The sequence below is a fragment of the Odocoileus virginianus genome, chromosome 24 (genome assembly GCF_023699985.2).
Source record: "Odocoileus virginianus isolate 20LAN1187 ecotype Illinois chromosome 24, Ovbor_1.2, whole genome shotgun sequence".
Lineage (NCBI taxonomy): Eukaryota > Metazoa > Chordata > Mammalia > Artiodactyla > Cervidae > Odocoileus > Odocoileus virginianus.
The window spans coordinates 30063941-30086518 of record NC_069697.1 but is presented as its reverse complement, the minus strand read 5'-3'; the positions used below and the strand labels follow the sequence as shown (position 1 = coordinate 30086518).

The window sequence follows — 22578 nt, the reverse complement described above, 5'->3', positions numbered from 1 at the left end:
TTTTGAGTATTTTATATGATTTTATTTTCTCTCCTTTCTTAGCATGTCAGTTATACATATTTTTAACTTCTGTAGTGGTTGCCATAGTTTGCAATATACATTTACAACTAATCCATGCCCACTTTCAAATAACACTGTGCCACCACATGGATAGTGTGAGTACTTCATAATAACAAAATAATTCCTTCCTCTGTCCCTTTTACCTGTCACAGATAAGTTTATATAATCGAATACATTGTTGCTATTATTATCTTGAACAAACTGTTATCTGTTAGATCATTTAAGAATCATAAAATAAAAGTTTTATCTTCACTTATTTCTTCTTTGACACTCTTTCCCCAATCAGTTCAAGGTGGCCATATACAAAGACGACACAGATTTCAAGTTTTCTTAGATGACTTTAATTGGAGATGCAAGAGTCTAAAGCCTCACTCTGTGGGACAGCATCTGGTCCCCATGCGGTTAGGGGAGAAATGCATGATTGAGGCTGAAATAGGGAGCCCGTCTCCCTGTCTTCCATGTTGGAGCTTATGCAAATTTTGGCTGCTGAATGAGACTTAAGATAATTATGTTAGCATACCAAACTATAGGTTCCTTTCTTCTTCTGATGCAGAATCTTCCTCCTATGAGGGAAACTCTTCTACTAACTCTTTGGGATCAAAATTCAGTTCTGTAATTGCACTTAATATCTACAAATAGGAAGTTTCTTGATGCAGTTACCTAGCTGCAAAAAAAAAAAATCAGGCCTGGAGGAGTGTACTCCCTCTCCAGCCTACTCACTGCATCAGCCCTTACCCTCTCGCAGACCCTGTTCTGCGAGGTTACATCCTTAGATGTAACCCTCAGAAAAACCAAACACCTACCCTTGATCTCCATGGCCTGATTTCTTTGAAGCCCCAGTACAAGGGTGATTACAGTTTGCAGTGCTGTGTACACAGCCATTATGGTAATCTGGGATTTCTATCAGCCCGTTCTTCCTAAGAACAATTGAAAACATCTTCACAGTAAAAATAGCATCAGGTTTGCCTTCTTACCAACCCCCAGAAGAGGAAGTGGAGCAAACCCCTTCCCTTTGCATTGAAAGGAAGCATGAGGCCTGGATAGGTCAAGGACTTCTTCATGGTTCCATCCCCCTTCAAGGCAAAGAGCTATGGAGGGTCCTCATCTTCTATTTCCAAAGTGCTGGAGGACAAAGATTCGACTGTTTTTCTAACTTGTATAGTTTCCTTCTTTCCCATAGGAACGTTTCTGGATTGGGGAATTCTTTCCAGTCTCCTCTAATCCCATACCCTCCAGCGCAGAGCAAATAGCATCTCAGTCCTACAAGACCTCTCACTCCCCTCATACGCCTTTCTGGCTTGAAGCTCTAATGGGTGGAGGACACAATATAGGCTGTTGCAATGTACTTCTTGCCATTTCCATAGGTTGACTTGTTCCAGGTATAGGTCTGAATGGCCAAGGGATGTCCACCCAGGCTCAGCTGGCACCTGTAGGGAGAGATCACCAAATATTAGGGACCTGCTTCACTCCACCTCCATCTCCAGGCTGGAAGGATTGAGTTTAGCCCATGGAGAAGGGCTCCAGCCTGTCTTATCCTTTAAGGGAGAGCTGCTACAGCTTGCTTCAGCCACTGCCTCCAGCTCCCCACATGCAGAGCACCCTTTCAAAATCTGTCTTATTTTCTATTTTCTTAAAGAATACTGCTTCTTATCTTTCCTAGAGGAATATTCTCAAATCCAATTCTAGAGCTGAAACCTCCAGAAATGAAATGTTTGCTTAGGGTTTCAGAAGTAGTTGGACCCAGAGTCCTCAAATGTTAGAGAAGATGAGACCCCTGGTTTCCAGCTGTGCTTTCTGGGGCTCCAGGGTTCCCCCAGGCAGCCTCAGGCTTGCATGCATGTTCAGTCACTCCGCCATGTCCAGCTCTTCGCAATCCTATGGACTGTAGCCAACCAGGTTCCTCTGTCCATGGGATTCTCCAGGCAAGAATACTGAAATGGGCTGTCATTTGCTCCTCCAGGGAATCTTCCTGACCCAGAAATCGAACCCACGTCTCCTGCATTGGCAGGTGGGTTCTTTACCACCAGTACTACCTGCAACGTCTAGAGAGGCTTGCAGTCCCAGGGCAGTTCCATGTCTAACTGTTTGATACATTAAGCTCCTGCATAAGATTGCACTTGGGGAAGGAGAGGACATAGATCTGTTGCTGTGATGAAGGTGGGCAGCCGTGTGACTGATCTCATCAACAGCTTCACAATCCAAGAGAGAAAAGTGAGCCCCAGAGCAGTGATCTGCCCACACCCTCCTGGGCCTCCAGGACTTACACTTTGCCTGGCCTGGCGATGAAGCACAGGGAATAGAGCGCAAACTCGAACTCAGGGCTGCTGCCGATGAAAGCCGAGCCCACTTCCTTGTAGTACCCATCCCAGTTGAACTGCATGGCCAGCACGTCAGGGTAAGAATCCCACTGCAGAGAGAAGGATGGCAAAGAGGGTCTGGTGAGTGCCCCAACGCAGTCAGAGAGAGGGGCGGCGAGGATGTGTCAGGGGCCCGTGGGGGCCCATGTGAGCTTTCTGGGGAGAGTGGATTCTCTAAATCAACAGAGGAAGCAGTCTGCCTGCTAAGGTGTCTGAGTTCCACTCAGACCCTCTGTCTGGAACCGCCAGCTCACTTCTCCCAGGAAGGCCAGAGTCAGAATCCATGTGCCCAATGCCAGGGGAGCGGGGACGTAACTGTTCCCAGTAGCCTTCACACATGGAAGAGGAAGACAGTTTAGTGTCCCCAGATCGCTTCCAGACTCAGGGCAGCAAAGGTTTATAAAAAATATAAGAAGTTTAACTCAGACTAGCCAGACTGAAACTTCAGCTGACTCCACATTCTAAGGAAATTCAGGCAGCTGGTAATTGCATATCTTTGATTTTCCTCTCTCAGAATCCTCCCCTCCTACACTCTACCATCTGCAGAGGATGCCTCTGTCTCCTCCTGCCCCCTGCACCTCGGGAACCCTCACTGTTTGGAAGCATACTGGCTGTATAAACCTACTTTCTAGCAAATAGGAAAGTCCTATTCACAATCCTGGATAGGCTGCCAAGAGGGTCAGGGCGAGGGACAAGCCTGCCTGTTCAGAATGCAGAATGAGGACAGGAAGTCTGAGTGCTAACAAGGCTTTCCCAGCCCATGAGGTCAGCATCAGTACTCACAGGCCCGTCATAGATGTGACTGTAATAGTCCACCAGGCCCTCCTTCTCCTGCATGTAGAAACGGATCCAGTTATGGAAGCCAGTGACCTTGCCTTTTTTGACCTCACCTATGATAAAGAGATCAAGGTGGGTAATCTGGGCCTCCCCTCCAACCTCTTTGCCCACTCCCATGCCAAGGCTCTCCCCCTTTTCTAGTCTCTGACTCCTAGAATGTCCACCCCAACTTCCTGGAGCCCCTCACATCCCTAACTCTCAGCTCAGGAAGCTCCCCTCTACCCCAACCACCATTTCAGCTCAAGCCCTCTGGAGAATTTCTTCCCCTGGCTAAACCTGGACCAATCTAAGATCCTCTGGCCATTTCCCTAGGAATAAGCCAGTTTGGGTGGGAACTTGGTGGGGTGTGGCAGTGCAGGAAAAGAATATGGTCTTCTTGGGAAGCAGCTGGCCAAGCGCTGGAAATAGGACCATTGAGAGGCAGACAAACATGGCCTCAAAGGCATCTCCCTTCCTATGCGTGTGTGTTGGGAGCCCCAATATCTGGGCTTCTTTCTCCCTCAGATACTCCAGAAGAGACTGGTCCTCAAGAATGGCCCCTCAGTCCCCTCCCTCTTGGCCCGGAGAGCTGGTGTGGCTGCGGATCCATCAGTGTGGATGCTGCCCCATGCCTGAGGGAAGCATCCCTCTTCATCCCTCCACCTCTTTCTTCCCAAGCAGAGTAATCCCACCTGAGAAGACGTGCTCAAAGCCACTTGAGTCCCTCTCTTCTTTGCTTCTGGAATACAGCCCAAACCACATGTTCTTCAGGTCGCTGACGAACTCCTGTTCCGAGCTGTAGCGGTCTGGGGAGAGGAGCAGAGGACTTGGGAGAGGGGAAGGCGGGGCCAGGTCTTGGACGCAAGGAAGGGCCATCTGTCCCAACTCGACAAGAGGCAGGTGGTTCGCCAACAAATGTAGTCAGGTGTTTGTTTAGCAGTTATCTTTGGGGCACCTGTCTTGTGCCAGGCCCAGACCTGAAGGCTGAGGATTCAGCAGGGAATCATAAGGACAAGATCCCAGACTTTATAGTTTACATTCCAGTGGAGGAAACAAATGATAAACAAATAAACAGGATGATTTCAGATAAGTGCTATGAAGAAAATAAAGCAGATTATTCTGTGATGACTAAAGGTGGGGATGGGGTGCTCTTCTAGAAAGCCAGAAAGGCCTCTCTGAGAAGGCACTGGTCAGAGACCCGAAGGATAAGGAGTCAGCTGTACAAAGACCTGGGAGAAAGATTCTTACACTTAGAAGAAATAGGTGCAAAGGCTCCAGGACGCCTTGAACTTGATGTTCAAAGAGCTGAGAGTCTATGCGGGGGAGCACAGTGAGCAAGAGAGGAGAGTGGTGGGAGAGCGGGTCTGCGGGGCAGTCAGAAGTCAGCATACAAGGGTTGGAGCTCGGTCAAACAGTAATAATAACAAAAGTATTTTAGATTTACTTTGTTCTATGCCTGGCACTGTTTTAACTGCTTTCAGTTCTCGCATTGATTCTTCATGTCAGAGTGGTATCAGGCTTGGACTCCAAAATCACTGCCGACAGTGACTGCAGCCATGAAATTAAAAGACGCTTACTCCTTGAAAGAAAAGTTACGACAAACCTAGACAACATATTAAAAAGCAGAGACGTCACTCTGCTAACAAAGGTCCATATAGTCAAAGCTATGGCTTTTCCAGTAGTCATGTACAGATGTGAGAGTTGGAGCATAAAGAAGGCTGAGCGCCAAAGAACTGATGCCTTTGAACTGTGGTGCTGGAGAAGACTTTTGAGAGTCCCTTGGACTGCAAGGAGATCAAATCAGTCAATCCTATAGGAAGTCAATCCTGAATATCCATTGGAAGGACTGATGCTGACGCTCCAATAATTTGGCCCCTGGATACGAAGAGCTGACTCACTGGAAAAGACCCTGATGCTGTGAAAGGTTGAGGGCGGGAGGAGAAGGAAGCAGCAGAGGATGAGATGGTTGTATGGCATCACTGGCTGAGTGGGCATGAGCTGAGCAAACTCCAGGAGATGGTGAAGGACAGGGAAGCCTGGTGTACTGCAGTTCATAGGATCACATGGAGTCGGACACGACTTAGCAACTGAACAACAACAATTCCTGGTGGAGGAGAGTGATGACATAAAGACAAGAATCAAATATAACTCCTGCACTTTGGGCACAAGCCACTGGATGAATTATGGAACTATTAATGAGATGGGGAAGGCTGAGAAAGGAGCAGGCCTGTCTGGAGGAAGAGACAGGAACTGTGAGTTCTCTTTACACTAAGCTCTGAGTAGATGCCAGTTAGGCAAGTGGAGATGTCAGAAAGATCAGTGAGACCCAAAGGAAAGGTCAGGGCCGGGGATGTGAATTAGGGAGCCATCAAATACCAACGGCTGACTGCCTAGAATTGTGAGAGGGGACATGGAAGATGTAACCAGGCATATTCCCTTCTTTCAAGGATTTAAAACATGGTTGGAAAACAAGACTAAAAATACATGACATACCATATAGCTGATTCACTTTGCTGTACAGTAGGACCTAACACTACATTATAAAGCAACTATACTCCAATAAAAATTAGTTTTAAAAAATAAAAATATACGCAGTAACAGAGAACAGCTTCACAATCTGAATGATGACTGCTTTTCACTGAGTACTTTCCATGAATCAGTTTCCCAAGATCCCACCACACAGACAAGGCTCAGACCGGGTCCAAGGGTCAAAGGGCCCGGGGTCACAGGCTTCATGAGCAAGTGAAACCAAGTCTCTCTGCTCCAAGGGTATTTTAAGACAGAGTGCAAACCCTTGCCGCAAGCTGCGGCGAGTGCAGCTTCATAACGAGGTAGAATGTGAGCTAGAACTTTAAGGAGAAGCGGGATTTGGATAGGGAGAGGAGGGAAGGCCGGGTGAGTAGTGGAAAAGCCTGCAGCCGGGGGCTGTCTCCATCTCCCAAATCCTCTCGCGTGTTTCCCACCAAGAGAACACCAGGGGGCAGTGCAGGATCACGCCCTCTTCTAGGGTTTGCTTGTGTGTTACTGGCTTTACCTAAAAACACTGTTACTGACTTAGCGGGGCCACCCGAGGATGGAATGCGGTGTCTGAGCAGAAGCCATCCCCCCCGCCAGCAAGGGACGACCTGGCTGGAGCCGCCCCCAGGCCAGGCCCAGCTGCCTGGAGTTCAGGGAAGGAATTCAGAGGACACTGACAAACACACCCCATGCCAAGAAGCCCTGAGGCTCAAACCATTTTTGGTCTGATTCGAATGTATCTCTATTGGAGTCGTTCCAGCCAGAACCCTTCCCAGTGAAACTTCCCACTCTGAACCTTTGTTGATTTTCTGTTGCTGCTTCCCCAGCAAAAAAAAGTGAAGTGGGCCGGCCTCCTTTCTGGACTCAGTGCCTAAGAAGGGAGCAGGGTACATGGACCCTTCGTGCCTGGCAAATGGTGCTGAATCTGGGGTCCACTGAGGGGGGCAGAGAAGTCCCCTGGGGGGCAGGGTGTGACTCACAGCCTGCAGTGAACCCTGAGACTGAAATACGCATGGGGGATAAAGGAGGTGGCTGAAAGAAAGTGCAAGTGTTAGCCACTCAGTCGTGCCCACTCTTAGCGACCCCATGGACTGTAGCCCACCAGGTTCCTCTGTCTATGGGATTCTCCAGGCATGAATACTGGAGTGGCTTGCCATTCCCTTCTTCAGGGGTTCTTCCCAACCTAGGGATAGGACCATTTCCTGCATTGCGGGCAGATTCTTTACCGTCTGAGCCACCAGGTGCTCAGCCCCTGGTGCTGAGATCAGGTTAAAAGACAGGATGACTCCCAACCTGGGCAGAGGATTCTTCAGCTCCTGCTGGAGTCCGTGGGCTCCTCTCTCTGGCCCCTTCCCTGCCCCCTCCTAGGTGTACACTGGCCTCCACCTAAATCCTCACCTGCTCTCTTAACCTGCCCATCATGGAGCCCCGTCCCTGGCAGGCGCGCCCTGAGCCCTCAGCATGACCTCCCTCGAGGGCCTGCAGGGAAGCCTCACTGCCTCACTCACTCTGCTGCTGGAGGAAGCCGTAGAGTTCCTTCATGACGGCCGTCTTCATGATCTCTCTGAGGAAGGTGTCCTGCTCAGCCAGCTCCTGGGCTGTGAAGTGCTCCCCGCGGCCCGTGGCCCGCTGGTAGTTGTTAAGGAGGTTGATGAAGGCGGCGTAGGTGGGCTTCGAGAAGAGTTTCTCGTTGACATATGTGAAGAGCCTGGGGGCGGTAGAGGGAGGTCCGGTGAGAGGCCTGGACATGGAACAGAAACACTCCAGAATGTCCAGACGCAGGGCAGGCATGCCAGGGTTGGGTGCAGAGGCAGAGTGGGGCCTCAGATGCTCTTGGGGACAATGCATGAGGTCACTCTTTTCTCCACTTCATCTCTTGGAAGGTTAGTTCTATTCTCAGCCTGTCCGTCCACCCTAAGTGGCTTCTGTCATGTCTGACTCTTTGCAACCCCATAGACTGTAGCCCACCAGGCTCCTCTGTCCATGGGATTCTCCAGGCAAGAATACTGGAGTGGGTTGCCACTTCCTTCTCCAGGGGATCTTCCCAACCCAGGGATCGAACTCACATCTTTTAAGTCTCCTGCGTCGGCAGACGGGTTCTTCACCACTAGTGCCATCTGGGAAACCCCAGAAACCCTCCCACATGGATCCCCACAGGCCCTCAGGATGGCTTTATCTGTCTCCAGAGAACTGTTTTCCCCTCTCCCTTTGATCCTGCCTGCCTTAGGAGAAGAGAGCTGAGGCACCAAAAGAGGCACAATTCGGGGAGAGACTTTGCTGGAAGAGGCATTCAGGGAACTCACGGCTCTGGGCAGCAGTCCACTTGGTCTCTGGTCTCCAAGGGTGAGATGCAGTTTTGGCTGTTAAGAACGATGTCTTCCTTCCGGGCTTTGTTGGTGTCTGCCCTGTAGATCTTCTCAGAGACACTCTGCAGTTCTTCCTTGGTTATGGCGTCACTGCTGTGGGAGAAGCCCTCTGCAAGGAATTGGGGAAGGGATATCCCAGAGCTCAGTGAAGGTCAGGAGGCAGGTAGCTATCTATGAACATCCCCTCTCAGGCACCTTCCAGAAGCCAGCATCAGGGGAAGGGGCTGTAGTCAGGCACCCTAGTGACTGCAGGGCAGTGGCCTAGAGCCTGTTAGTCCCTCAGTCGTGTCCAACTCTTTGGGACCCCAAGGACGGTAGCCCACCAGGCTCCTCTGTCCATGGAAGAGTACTCTCCAGGCAAGAGTACTGGAGTGGGTAGCCATTTCTTCTCCAGGGGACATTCCCAACCCAGGGATTGAACCCAGGTCTCAAGCAACCTAGATGCCCATCAGCAGACGAATGGATGAGGAAGCTGTGGTACATATACACCATGGAATATTACTCAGCCATTAAAAAGAATTCATTTGAATCAGTTCTAATGAGATGGATGAAACTGGAGCCCATTATACAGAGCGAAGTAAGCCAGAAAGATAAAGACCATTACAGTATACTAACACATATATATGGAATTTAGAAAGATGGTAATGATAACCCTATATGCAAAACAGAAAAAGAGACACAGATGTATAGAACAGACTTTTGGACACTGTGGGAGAAGGCGAGGGTGGGATGTTTCAAGAGAACAGCATCGAAACATGTATATTATCTAGGGTGAAACAGATCACCAGCCCAGGTTGGATACATGAGACAAGTGCTCGGACCTGGTGCACTGGGAAGACCCAGAGGGATTGGGTGGAGAGGGAGGTGGGAGGGGGGATAGGGATGGGGAATACATGTATATCCATGGCTGATTCATGTCAATGTATGACAAAAACCACTACAATATTGTGAAGTAATTAGCCTCCAACTAATAAAAAAAATAAAGAACCCAGGTCTCCTGCATTGCAGGCAGATTCTTAACCGTCTGAGCCACCCAAGAAGGATGCTTACACTTAGCACAAAAGACCCACACGGTCCCCTGCCACTAGGAAGATTTTTGCACTTTGGCAAGCATCAGGATCATCTGGAGGGTTTGTGAAAACATATCGGTGGGCCCCACCCCAGAGTTTCTGATTCTGTGGATCCAGGCTGAGCCCTAGAGTTTCCACTTCTAATAAATTTCCAGATTATGCTCATGCTGCTGGTCCAGGGGCCACGCTTGGAGAACCACTGCTCTAGAGAGTCCCTCTGCCGCCAGGGCTACGCTAAAGGGAGCAGGAGACTGACCATGGCCACACAGGCTCTCAAAATCCTCGCAGCAGTTTCCAAACTCTGGGCAGCGGGCATTGCAGTGGCATGGGTGGTGCTTGTCGAAGGCCTCCAGGCAGCGGCCCTGGCAGGAGTTGGGTGCCAAGTATAAGCCTAAGGACAGAGAGGAGGTGTGTCCTGAGCAGACCTCTAGGGGTCGCTCTGTCGTGTCAGCGGCCAGACCAGGCCCCCTCCCCCACTCCACCCCCACGGCCAGCCCCTCAATCCCCACCCCCTACCAGCCTCGCTCTCCTGCTTCCTATTAAAGAACTCCAGGGAAGGAAAACAAACAAGCTTAATTGGTGCACACCCTTCACAGTCAGGAAGTCCTTTCTGATGCTGAACTCTCCTTTCTGGCCTGTTGTTTTTATAATCTTCCCTCTCTAAAAATAAAATCTCTTAACCCTCCCTCTCCCTCTTGCAGGCTTCAGACTCTTTCCTGCCTACCCCTCCCCCCAGCTCCCTGAGGCCCCCAGGGCTTCCTCCTGCCGAGGCCCAGGAGGAAGTGAGCCCCCCACCACCTCCAGGTGCTAGATGTGGGGTCCTGGCTGGCTTAGGCCCGGGCCTATTGCTGTTGGCATGGCTGACCTCTCTTTGCCCCATCCCATGTCCCTTGCCCTTTCCCAAAAGCCCCCCTTTGCGGAGGCAGACTCACTGCTAGCCGGGGCGCCCTCTGTCTCCTCCTCCAGCTCCAGGAATGGCTCTGGTTCTCTGAGATTCTCTTCAGCTGTAGGTCCAAGAAGTAAAGTCACCAATCATCCCCAAGGGGTCCCTCCTCTTTATCCCTGGTTCTCAGTCTTCCCAACCAAGCATGTGCAGTGGAAAAAAATACAAAACAGGGGCTCGGGTACAATAAAGTACCAGGTGAAGGAGGAGAAAAATAGAAAATGTGAGACAAGAGGGGGATTGAAAACCATCCTAAAACATGAAAGAACATCCCAGGCATGCCCATCCTCACCATTTACCCTTCTGGTACTCAGCGTTGTTGTTCAGTCAATAAGTCGTGTCTGACTTTTGCAACCCCGTGGACTGTAGCCCACCAGGCTCCTCTGTCCATAGAATTCTCCAGGCAAGAATACTGCAGTAGGTTACCATTTCTTCCCAGGGGATCTTCCCAACCCAGGGTTCGAACCCGCATCTCCTGCACTGGCAGGCAGATTCTTTACCACTGAACCACCAGGGAAGCCTAGTATTCAGCGTACTCATCCGTAAAAACAGGAGTGGGGACAAAAAGTGGTCCCTTCTGGGATGAAAACTCTGACACTGGTATGACTTTTCTTTAATATAAATTGATAGATGGATAGGCTTGAATCCCCCGAATGACAAGGCCCTCACTTAGGAACATCCCTTACCTATAATAACTCCCAGGGTCAAGGGTGAACTTCTCCCAGGCCTCAGGGAATAAGAAGAGTTTCCTGAGTTACCAACTTCCCTTCTTTCTTTACAGTTGCACTTGGCAATGGCCACAAAGGCTGCGTTTGGGGGAAGGGCGTTCAGAAAAGCACATTCCTACTGTGCCCCACCCCCTTGCCTGCTAGCAGATTGACTGCAGCCTGGGCTCTAGGCAGAGGAAGGATGGAGTGAGGTTGGGGAGGAAGAGGAAAGCATGACCTGGGGACTCTGAGTTCCTCTCTCATCACAGAGTGGAATAAATTCCACCCCCTGCCCACCACTCAAAGCCAACACTATTACAAAGTGCTTCAGAATCTGTTAGTGTGTTCACTACATGGTGTGGGTTATTACTGTCAGACCTATGTCTGTGTGCTAAGTCGCTGCAGTGGTGTCCAGCTCTGCAACCCCATGGACTGTAGCCTGCCAGGCTCCTTCAGTCTGTGGGATTCTCCAAGCAAGAATACTGGAGTGGGTTGCCATACCCTCCTCCAGGGGATCTTCCCCATTTAGGGATCGAACCCGCATCTCTTAAGTCTCCTTCATTGGCAGGCTGGTTCTTTAGCACTAGCACCACCTGGGAAGCCCATCAGAACCATGGGGCAGGTTATTCACTGTCAACAAACATCTCCAATCACTTGCTTTCTGCCAGCCTGTGTTAATACTGACAATCCACAGGGTTCTTAACTCAGCCACATTTTATGCTGAATGGATTTCTGTGAGCTAATCTAGGGTCTCAACCATCATTTATAATATCTTTTCTATAGGAAAAGGGCTCTGAGTTGCACATGAGGGACAGGGATGAAATGGTTGCTAAGCTGAGTATGTTGAAATGGCAGAACTGATGGTCCACGGTGAACAAGCCACCCTGTGTCTGCTGAATGGGGCACAGGGGAAGAGAGGAGGGTCGGCTCTGATTCTGGCACTGAGCTCTGGGCCTGGGTTTCCCTGCCCGGGCCTGACAGCAGAACTGCTAGTCCACTGGCATTTTTGTGTAAGTCGAATCAGCATTCCTTAGGGTGGAAGCAACTCTGAGGGCACATGGCTGGGTCAGTAGAGACCACACCACACTTGGACAAATTAGGAAAAAGTACTCCTTTCTCTCAGCAGACACAGCTCTTCACCATGACACGTGGCTTAGAGAGAAGGATACAGATTCAACTTTGGTTCATCTTGCCTTCTCAATCAGAGGCTCTTGTGCAGGATACAACACACACAACTGTGTGCAACTGGCTGTTAGGTACCATGGCTTCAGTGACCGTTTTCCAAACTGGGAGTCGGGGCATATGATTTGACAGTGAACTTAGTAGAAGACCATTTACCTAGGTGTCTAAAACATTGGAAGGATCAAAAAAGGGGAATTATTCAAAATGAGTTTTTCAAATTTAAAACTGGGTAGTTGGACTAGCAGAACAACTGGCTTTTGAGGATGGTACTTGTCCTGCCTAACCCTTAGCCTAGGAATGATGTGCAGTCACTCAGTCCACTCGTGATAGGAAAAGTGGAAATGTTAGTCGCTCAGTTGTGTCTGACTCTTTGTGACCCCATGGATTGTATTCTGCCAGGCTCCTCTGTCCATGGGATTCTCCAGGCAAGAATACTGGAATGGGTAGCCATTCCCTTCTCCAGGGGATCTTTCCGACCCAGGATCAAACCTGAGGCTTCCATATTGCAAGCAGATTCTTTACCATCTGAGCCACCAGGGGAGCCCTGTGATAGGAAGAGTGGTGTCAATTGTGATAGTCATTGACACCATGTGGTCTTCCTGGTGGCATGCAAGTTGGGAAAGTTCACTACCATTTGTTTACTTTTGCAAATAATAATTGGTAATGTCATATATGCTAAAATGATATTTTCATCTTTTCCCTTTTTTTTTTTAATTCCTTAAACTTTCCAGATATTAATCCTAATAGTTCAGACAGATGTTCCGGGTAAATGACTTCTATTTTAAGTTGGGGTCTTACACTGGGGACACCCTAATCCTCTTCAGGTCCTTTGAGCACCGTGATCAGTCTGGAACCCTGCTCTGGATAGTTGGACATCCTGACCAGCAGTCCCTCAAGCAGGCTAGATGTGGTCATGGCTTGGCCTGCTGTGGCTCCCAGGCCCTTCACCCCACAAGGAGCCTCACCTGTACACAGCTGCTCATAGTCTTCACAGCAGTCCCCGTGCCGGGGACACCGGCGGTCACACTGGCAGACAGCATCCTGGTCAAATCTCTCATTACAGCGAGATGCGCATGACTCCCTTTTGCCTACGGTCAGTAAAGGTCACAGACTCAGCTCCTTGGGGATCCTACTCTGCTCATCACGGTGCCCTCTGCAGGAGGGTTCACAGACAGGGACCGGGGACTTACCTGGCAGGAAAGGTCATTGCTAGCTGCCAGGGAGAAGTACACACACAGCCTCCCATGAACAACAGCCTCACCCCCACTGCCCACCAGCCATCATCCACCACCCACTGACTACTGCAGGGCTCATAATATAGACCAGGACCACAAACTCAGATGTCTACTGAAGCTAGACCTGTAACACAAACGAGTCAAGAGCAGGGAGGCAGTAGAAAGAGGTGGGGACTGTGACAGACTCGGAAACAATGCCCTGCCTGAAACTGGCAGCCACTAGCAGCTCCAGCCAATTATTGCCATTTGGGATGCAGGCTGAGTGTTGCCAGAGCCTCCAGTTTGCTTTTTTTTTAAAGAGAAGCCTTCATTTTTATGTAAATTTTCCAATTTTAAAAAATTTGGAGAGACCAAAAAAAGAGGTCTGTGGGCTGGGCTTGGCCCGGAGACCATCATTCCCCTGTCACATTGAGGATGGTGGATTACAGTTGTTCTAAAGACCCCACCTGTCCTCTCCCCATGACTCATCCCCTGCCTCTCATCCTATCCCTTTTACATCTTCTGCTTCTTTGTTCTTCCCTCCCCTTAGCCTGGTCTCTCTAAACCCCCTGCCCCACTTGTTACAGCTTTCTGTCCCTTCTAGTCTTGGGAATGTGTTTGGATTAATTTCGTTCAGGGTGGGAACTGAGGTGGGTGTGGGTGAGAATTGGGCTTTGGAACAAGATCCGTTATGCAACCACAGACCACATCCCTTGCTCCAGTCAAATGACTTGCAGAAGCAAGCTTTTGGTCACAAGGGGCATAAGACAAGAAATTTTGAAAGAAATGGTACAAACCCACCACCACTGCTAAAAAAACAAGCCCACCACAGCAAAGACAGTGGAAGGGGGGTGAGCCAGGTCAAGCTGGCTGTGCTCTCCTTCCTTCCATTCTAGGCTTTAAGGGTGATAACATAGCCTTTGTTTCCACTTGAGGTTCCTGAGGTTTGGATTTAGTGGTTCTGGGTTTAGGGTCAGGCTGTGGGTTACAGAGAATGTCAAGATCAGAGTCAGAGTCACAGTTAACAATGGAATTTGTATGAATGAAGAAACCTAAACCTAATTTGGGCCAGCGATGGGGCTTGTTAGGTTTAGATGCAGGGCTACAGCTAGGATTTGGGCTTGAGTTAATTACTGGTAAAATAACAATTTTGCATTGCTGTTTGGATAAGGAATGAGGAGTAGGTCTAAAACCACATTCAGGGTTGAGGAATGTGGCAAGACCAGGAGAGGAGAAATAATCCCAATTTTGCCTTAGAGAAGATTTGGGGTTTGGTCCCGAATGCTGTTTCACACAGGTATAGCATTGAAGTTAGGTATAGCATTGCAGTTGAGCCTGGCTTGGGGTGGAGGTGGAGATGAGGGCTATGGGCTGGGTTACTGGTTTGGGATTAGGGCTTACACTGTTCTAATGAGGATGACACAGCAGAGAGGCCAAGAACCCAGACTCTGGCACCAAACTGCTTGAGGCCGGAATTCTAGTTCTGCTGCTTTCTAGCTATGTGTTCTTGGGCAAGTTATTTTACCTGCTGTGCCCCAGGTTCCTTCTCTGTAAAAGTGTGACCATAATGGAGCCCATCTCATAGAATATTCAGAAGAATTCAATGAGTTAATTTTTGTAAAGCACTTAGGACACTGCAGGACACATTAGTAGCACCATGTAAGTGTTAGATAAATAAGCGGTCAGCATTCCATGCCCATCTTCAAGGTGGTAAGTGTCCAGACTGGCTGGAGCAGTCTTCCCTGTCTACATGCCTGATCTAGCTGACTGCCTCCCTGAGTTTCAGCCAGGCCATCCCTTGGGCTGACAGTTTCTAGCTGACATCATCGCTATGGGTCTGTGTTCTTTACATCAAAGAGGTTCTTTACATCATGTCAAGGTTAACCCAGGTTCTGAGGCAACTTCACATAAAGGGCCTCAAAAGTGGCCAGAAAGGCAGAGCTAGTGAATCGTCCCTAGAGAAGACCGGGTCAAGGCCACTTGTCCCTCCAAGCCCAGGGGAACACCCCCTGAATCTTAAGTGATGCTCCCTTGGGGCCCACATGCAAAGAACTTAAGGAGAAGTTTTCAGCCCAGGAGGAAGGCTGTGTCAGCTGCCTGCTCAGTTAGCCTGGCAGTACACCCAGAATCCAAAGGGAGAGAACTCAGACAAATCAGGACAACCTTCTTAAATGGGCCAGATCAGCAGAGTCCAAGGAAGGAATTCACTCCAGTCCAGCAGCTGGCACCAGTTGAGAAGGGCTGCAAGTGAATGGTCAGCTCTGTAGAGCTCAGGAGGACACCCCGCACTGGCCCTGGCTGAGTGAACTCTTTCATCTCTATTCAAGAGCTTTGTCATCACTGGAAACCCCGGGCCAGAGATCTTTACACTTCCCTGTAAACCTGACCATCTGCTTTAAGAGGACCTTGGGGTATGAGGGGATGGGGAGGGGGTGGGATAGACTTTCCTCATAGACCTCTCTGCTATATCTGACTAGACCCTCTGGGGACTAGTCACCGTGACTGCTTACTCCAGCGCTCCCAGCCAGCAGCCCCGATCCACACAAACCCTCTGTGTACACCCTGCTCATCAGCCAGGCACCTGAATCACTGCTCCAGTAACCCCAGTAACCCTCTTGCCCATCTCTCTCTCTTTTTTTTTTCCGGACACTATTTTGGCCTTTCTGTATCCTCACAGAGCTTATCAACAACACCCACCGCCCATCCCTGGCCAACAATCCCTACATGAAATACTGAATTTCTCTAAACACTCCAAAACTCAAATGTGCCAGAATGCCCACCCCCTATCCATACTGCCCATCAAGAAACTTGGTCCCGAGCCTGGGTGTCCCCTATATGACAGCGCTCCGCCCCTCTGATGTTTAGGGAATCCCACATCCCTGCTTCTCTGGGGGCCCCAGGTGCTGTTTCCATGGAGATCTAGCCCACCAGGATGATTCACTTCCAGCCTCAATTCACTTGAAATCACTGAGGACCTAAGCCTGGCTCCCATGCTATTCACACTCGCATCTAAGTTCTGAGATGCTGGCAGAAGACAGACAAGAACCGAGCCCCTTTCTCCCACTTTAGGAAAGGAGGAGGCATCACCCACTGGACCCTGACTTCCCCATCAGTCCTGCAGCAGGGTCAGACCACCAGCCCCAGGGGCAAGAAAGGCACCTTGCCTTTCTGAAGCCACTGTTGTGTCTGCCCTCAGGGATATCCGCCAGGGACCAAATGTCTCCAAGTGGTCTCATCTCCTGAGACTGGGATGTCCCAACCCCACGGCCACTGCTTCACACGAACCTTGAAGCTCTACACCCTCCCTCCCTCTCTACCGCGCACTCTGCACCCCCCGGGCGGGCTGCTCTGCTATGTCTGCGGGAGTGGAGCTACAGCATCCCAGCCAGTGGGGAGGCCTGGGAATGACTTTCCCCTCCAAAGTCTTTTCCTTTCATTTCTTTAGCGGTCTCCTTACCCAGATCCTCATGGGAAATGATTCTAAGACTAAAGTTTATATTTATATAAATTATTTTATGTAAATAAATATTTATTATATCATATTAATATATTACATTATAATACAGGTAAAATATAAATGATTTTTTACGTATTTACATTAAGGACTTCCCTGGTGGCTCAGGGGTAAAGAATCTGCCTGCCAATGCAGGAGACTCAGGTTCAATCCCTGGGTCAGGAAGATCCCCTAGAGAAGGAACTAGCACCCCACTCCGGTATTCTTGCCTGAGAAATCCCATGGCGAGAGGAGCCTGGTGGCCTACAGTTCATGGGGTCACAAAGAGTCAGACACGACTGAGTGACTAAATGACAATTTATCATCACAATCATAATCAAAGACCCACTTCTTTGAGATATCGTTCCATATAGGGTGCTTCTGATATATTATCTTATTCAATCCTTATGGCAGTCCTGGGTAGGAACACCCTGGTGGGGTGCGATGGGTACCAAGCTCGGATTCTTCCTCCTCTGGGCAGAGGAGGATTCCCCCCACACCCCTCGGCTCAGCCCCTCCCTTGGCACTCTCCCTCCTCACCCAGTAACCACCAGTCAACACGGCAGCACCAGCAGCTGCCTCCTGCTGACCAGGAGCGAGCGTGTTCCCATCAGCACTGGTCCCATCCCTGCACCACTAGTACCTGGGGGCCTGGACGCTTCTCCACTTTAGGTCCCCTACCAGGGACGAGACGGAGTCCTCTGACCCCATGGCCTGCTTCCTGGTCAGGGGCTCTATCCCTGGAGCCTGCCCACCAACTAAGGCTTCGTAGGGAAAAGTCCCACCCAACAACTCACTCCTCACCCAGGCAGCAGAGGAAGTGACCAAGGGCAGCCAGGCCACGCAAACCCAATCAGTCACAGTCCAGCTTCACACCATATGGTGGCCTTGGAAAACAAAACCTTGGTGAAATCAAGTCAAGCTGGACTAAGGGTTGTTTGGGGCCCATCTTCAAGGTGTCCCTGGCCCATCAGTCCTGCAGCTCCCTTCACACAGCCCTGTCTACTCCAGAGGCAACTCCTGCCTCAGGCCAGGCCTGGTCTAGGGGGTCCAAGGCTTTTGGACAGAGCTGGCCCTCCCTTATCTCACTACCCACATGCTCTCCCTCCAGGTCCCCCAACTCTCTGCAGGACCCCTGTCATCCCCACCAGTAGTGACTTACCGGCCCAGGCCAGACCACAGAGCATGGCCACTATCAGGGGGACACAGGCCCTCATGGTGTCCAGTCGGAGGCCAACAGGAGCTGGCTGGTGGACTTTGACTAGCGTCAACGTAAATGTCACAGCACCCAGATGAGCCTCTGGCCCAGGCGGATCCTTTTAAAGACATCAGACCCTGTGGATCTGGTGCCTCCAGATCCTTTCAGGAAGAAAAAAAGGGGAGGGAGGGACCCCAGATGGAAGGAGGCGGGGAGGGGGTGGGGCCTGACAGCAGTTTGAAGCCAGAGGCAAGGTGACTAAGGAGGCAGGTAATGCTAGATGTTTAGAACAGGTAATGCTAGCTGTTCGTAACTTAGAAATAGGCCATACAAACAGGCACAGCAACTCGGGTCTCGTTTGGGGGGTTCTCTGTCCAGGTGAGGAGAACTCATAGGCTTATCTCTGGTGATGTCCTCTAAACATCCACTGACCTGAAAGCCAAGGGCCTAACCTTCCAAGGGGCTACGACTGGCTCCATCTTTGAACTCCAGGTGCTCAGCTTGAGGAATATAGTGAAAAGATCATCATGTGTTTGACAAATAATAAGTGCTTAAGCAAGCTTTGGGCTTCCCTCGAAGCTCAGTGAATAAAGAATCTGCCTGCAATGCAGGAGACCTGAGTTCAATTCGTGGGTTGAAAAGATCCCCTGGAGAAGGAAATGGCAACCCACTCCGGTATTCTTGCCTGGAGAATCCCATAGACAGAGGAACCTGGCAGGCTACAGTCCATGGGGTCGCAAGAGTCAGACACGACTTAGTGATTACACCACCACCACCAGGCAAGGTTTGGGTCACCGGAAGGGGTGATCTAGGAGGCATGGGTCAGAAACAAGTGCTGCTCTTAGTACATCAAGCTGCACATAGCTACCTCATCCTTGAAATATCATGCAAATGGGCCTCTACTCTTACTGAGTCAGCATCTCAGGTTTTACCTGTTTTAGGTTCTCCCAAGCTCCAGGTTTATGAGGCTGGAGAGGGCAAGAGGCCTCTTAAAGGCTGCCGAAGGACCATCCTTCCTCTCCTCCCTTCATCCCTCATCCCTGTTACATTTCTCTCCCCCATGGACCACCCCCCACAAGACTCAAGGCTCTCAGGGCTCCCATCATCCCAGGCCCAAGGGCAGAGATGCAGCAACAAAGAGCTTCCAAATTCTCCCCTCCTAATAAAGGTAAAATCTTCTAAGTAAAATGCCCTTTCCAGAAAGAGCCCTGCATGGAGATTCTCAGCTGTCTCAAAAAAGAAAAGTCTCATAGGAAAAGCCAAAACTGATGAACAAGTGAGAGCACACAGTAGTGATTTTTCTTGGGGTAGAGTCAAGGCAAGCACATCCTCCTCAGGTGCTTTTTAACAGTGGAAACTTCCTCTCTCTCAACTTCAATTTTCCTATCTTTGAAACAACAACGGGGTTATAGCTAATGACCCCTTCTAAGTTCTCAGATTCTAATTGTCAAGCTTCCTGCCCATGCCCTGGGTTGGGCAGATGCAGCGAGTTAAGGAGAATCCCCCAAACCTCTCTGTGTGGGGATGAGACCAAACCGCGGACCCTTGGGGCTGGAACGGGCAGCCTGGGGCCTAGCCACTTTGTAAGGGACTCGAACCAAGAACACAGTAAGGAATAAGCCTCGCCCTTCTCTCCAGGAAGCCCAGTTCAAGGGAGTAGGAGTCCTTTATTTGCATAAATGTTGTTTGAACAACCAGAAAGCTGGAGCTAAGCCATTGCCAGCCAGAGTACTCGCCCTCCCTGAACTGGCAACACAGGGACAGAGACACCAGTTAGTTTAGGGATTAAAACAGAGAGTCCCTGGCTGGGAGGAAGCAATGGAGCCTCAGAGTTTGGGACTGGATTGTCTGTCCCTTCCAGGGCCCAGGTGGGTGGACCCTGGATAAGGCCAAAGCTCTCAGGATGGGAGTGGGGTCTGGCCGGGGTTGCTCTGATGTCCAGCTGAACAGACTATGGGATGGAGCTTCAAGTGTGGGAGAACTTCCCTCCCTCCATCAGAGGATTTTCAGGTCAGGGGCAAGGCTGGGAGCTGGGGAGACCATTGAAACTGACCCCACAGGGCCAGTGTGCTGATGGGGTCAACCTTAACAACAACCACCAACACTGACAGAGCACGTATCATGGGTCACCCATGAAGAGCTGCCTACGTGCTGTTCCCTCCTCACTCACTGCAACCCTTTAGCGGTATTATTGTTGTGTGTAGCCCACAAGATTCCTCAGTCTATAGAATTCTCCAGGCAAGAATACTGGAGTGGGTTGCCATGCCCTCCTCCAGGGGATCTTCCCAACCCAGGGATCAAACCCAGGTCTCCTATATTGCAAGCAGATTCTTTACTTTCTGAGCCACCAGGGAAGCCCCAGGTACCATTGTTACCCTCATTTTACAGGTAAGGAAACTGAGGCACAGAAATGTTGGGGGATGTGCCTTAAACACCAACCTTTAAAACACATCAACAGGGACTTCATGACAGTCCAGTGGTTAAGACTCCGTGGTTCCACTGTAGGGACCATGGGTTCGACTCCCGGTCAGGAAACTAGGATCCTGTATGCCTTGCCACACAGAAAGAAAAAAAAAAAATCAGCAATCACTTTATTATGTCTGAGTTTTTATGCAAAGTGGTCTGAGATCACATTCATTGGGATTAAATGGACCTCCATGATCATCTGGTTCCACTTCCCATACGATGTTACAATGCCCTAAACCATCACTCTGCCTCCACAGGAGGGTCTCTGGTGCCAAGGGATCCCATCCTCTCCCCGCTTCCCAGATCTGATTCCCAGATCCCAAGACATGCTGACGTGGACAAAAGTCAATAGGACAGTAGGAAAAATAAATTCAGTCAATATATGAACATACATCCGTACGTTCACACAAGGATGCCTCACAGATGCACTTATATGTACATGTAGAGAAAGACACATTAGGCTATATTTCAGACAGCTTTCTCTTCCTGGACAGACAACACTGCTGCTGCTGCTTCCAAGTTCTCCCGCAAGTAGGTCCTCATGGTGGGCTTCCCACCCGTGTTGGAAAGCTCTTCTTCCCAAGGGCCCCGTGAGGGTCAGCCAGCCAGTGGGAGTCCCAGGAGGCTGGGTCCCAGAGACCCACGTGGGAAGAAGGTCACAACAGGTGCTTATGGCTAGTCTACCCACGATGAGATCCCAGCAGAGGCACCTCCTCATCAGGAAGCCAGGAGAGGGTGCAGCTGTGGCCTCTGATGGGGTTTGGAGGGCCAGGAAGAGGGTGAAGCCACCTGGGCAAGAATCCAGGAGACTGTCACCTGTCAGCCGTGTGGGGAGCGGGAATTCCTGCAGCAGATATTTACTGGTGCTCACTGTATGGCTGCTGCTCTGCCAATCCTGGACTGGCAGGGTGCAGACTGGTCTAGAAACTTCTGGGAACACACTGGTTTCTGCTGGGATGGAAGATAGGGAAGCTCCAGCTTAGGCCACTGTTTGAAGTAGACCACACTCATCTCTGGGCTTCCAAATGATCTGTCAGGGCCAACAGGCTATGGGACAGACTGGCCCAGGGGGGCTACAAAGGGAGATATGTGTCCAGACAAGCCTGTTCCACCTCCCTTTTCTCTCTGAAACTGAGGCTGAGTCACTGCAGCCCAGGACCAGAGTCTGGATGGACCCTGCAACTGGCTCAGCACAGGTGAGGCCTGGAGTCACTTACTGAGGGGCCTCTGGCACCACAAGATGCTGGATCTCCAGCCTCCCCCCAGCTGTGACCTGGGAGTGCCCCCAGGATGGCAGCCCCCATCTCATGACTTGTCCATCAATCTGTAGTTTCCTCTTACCGAGCGTGGCTTAGAACAGCTCCATGTGTGGTTTTCTCCCACACTGGTTTGCATGCTGTGTACCACAGTTGGGTTTCCAGGAATTTTTTTTTTTTTAGTTCACGGGCATCTTGACATTCAGCATCACATTCACCACCAGCCCTAGGCATGTTCGTCAGACATGCCACCTGGCCCATTCGTACTGTGATGGACCCAAGCTGTAAATCTGGTTCCACTGGCTACACCACATCCTGGTACTCTGCCTGGAATGCCCTGCCCCCACCACCCCAACCCATCTGCTGTCCATCTCCTACTCATCCACCAGCCCCAGAGCAAATCCACCCTTCCACAAAGCCTGACTTCCTCCTCCACTCCCACCTATGGACTCAGTTCTTGCTATTTGTCACATGTGCCTTTGAGACACATCACATCTGATAGACAGTGCTGCCAATGGAGTGGGGGTTAACCGCTGCCCTGCCATTTAACTCTTCATCCGTACAGGCTGTTTCTTCAGCTGGCCTCTGAAATTCCTTGATCTAGGAACTCTGCCTCATGGGTCCCCTCAACTGCTTTGTATTGCCCACCTAGTGAATATTAGATTACAGCCAACTTGTGCCTGGGACCATCAATGAATCAGTGAATGAGGAGTAAATGAATGAGCAGACTGAGCCTTCCAGCCTCACTGTGATAAAGGCCCAAGGGAAGATGATGACAAAACAGAAAAAAAGGCTTCCTCCAGTAGCTCTGAAGGGTCCAGAATCGGTCCTCAGGGAGAGTGTGGGAGGGCTCATGGGCACAGGGATTCACTTTGTAGTTGTTTTGTCATAGCAAACACTATTTTCATCTGGGACTAATGGAAACCTCGGGGG

At 50.3% G+C, this 22578-nt stretch overlaps 1 protein-coding gene across 1 annotated transcript; it reads right to left on the bottom strand.

The window, feature by feature from the left end:
- Positions 1–378: 378 nt before the first annotated feature.
- On the bottom strand, positions 379–19619 carry ENDOU (endonuclease, poly(U) specific). Its single transcript, XM_020889242.2, has 10 exons — positions 17888–19619; positions 12984–13106; positions 10119–10190; positions 9443–9577; positions 8054–8225; positions 7259–7458; positions 3926–4039; positions 3201–3307; positions 2325–2467; positions 379–1487 (listed from the first exon to the last, which is right to left on the bottom strand). Exons 1-10 carry the CDS (start codon positions 17940–17942, stop codon positions 1367–1369), a joined length of 1242 nt encoding a protein of 413 aa, XP_020744901.1. The 5' UTR covers positions 17943–19619; the 3' UTR covers positions 379–1366.
- Positions 19620–22578: the final 2959 nt, after the last annotated feature.

Bases quoted from the DNA above. Each gene is read 5' to 3' on its own strand.
- ENDOU (XM_020889242.2), bottom strand. From the start codon at position 17,942: ATGAGGGCCTGTGTCCCCCTGATAGTGGCCATGCTCTGTGGTCTGGCC. The intron at 13,107-17,887 runs GTAAGTCACTAC...TACTGACCGTAG, and splicing joins CTGTGGTCTGGCCTGGGCCG to GCAAAAGGGAGTCATGCGCA. The intron at 9,578-10,118 runs GTGAGTCTGCCT...CTCTGTCCTTAG, and splicing joins AGAGGGCGCCCCGGCTAGCA to GCTTATACTTGGCACCCAAC.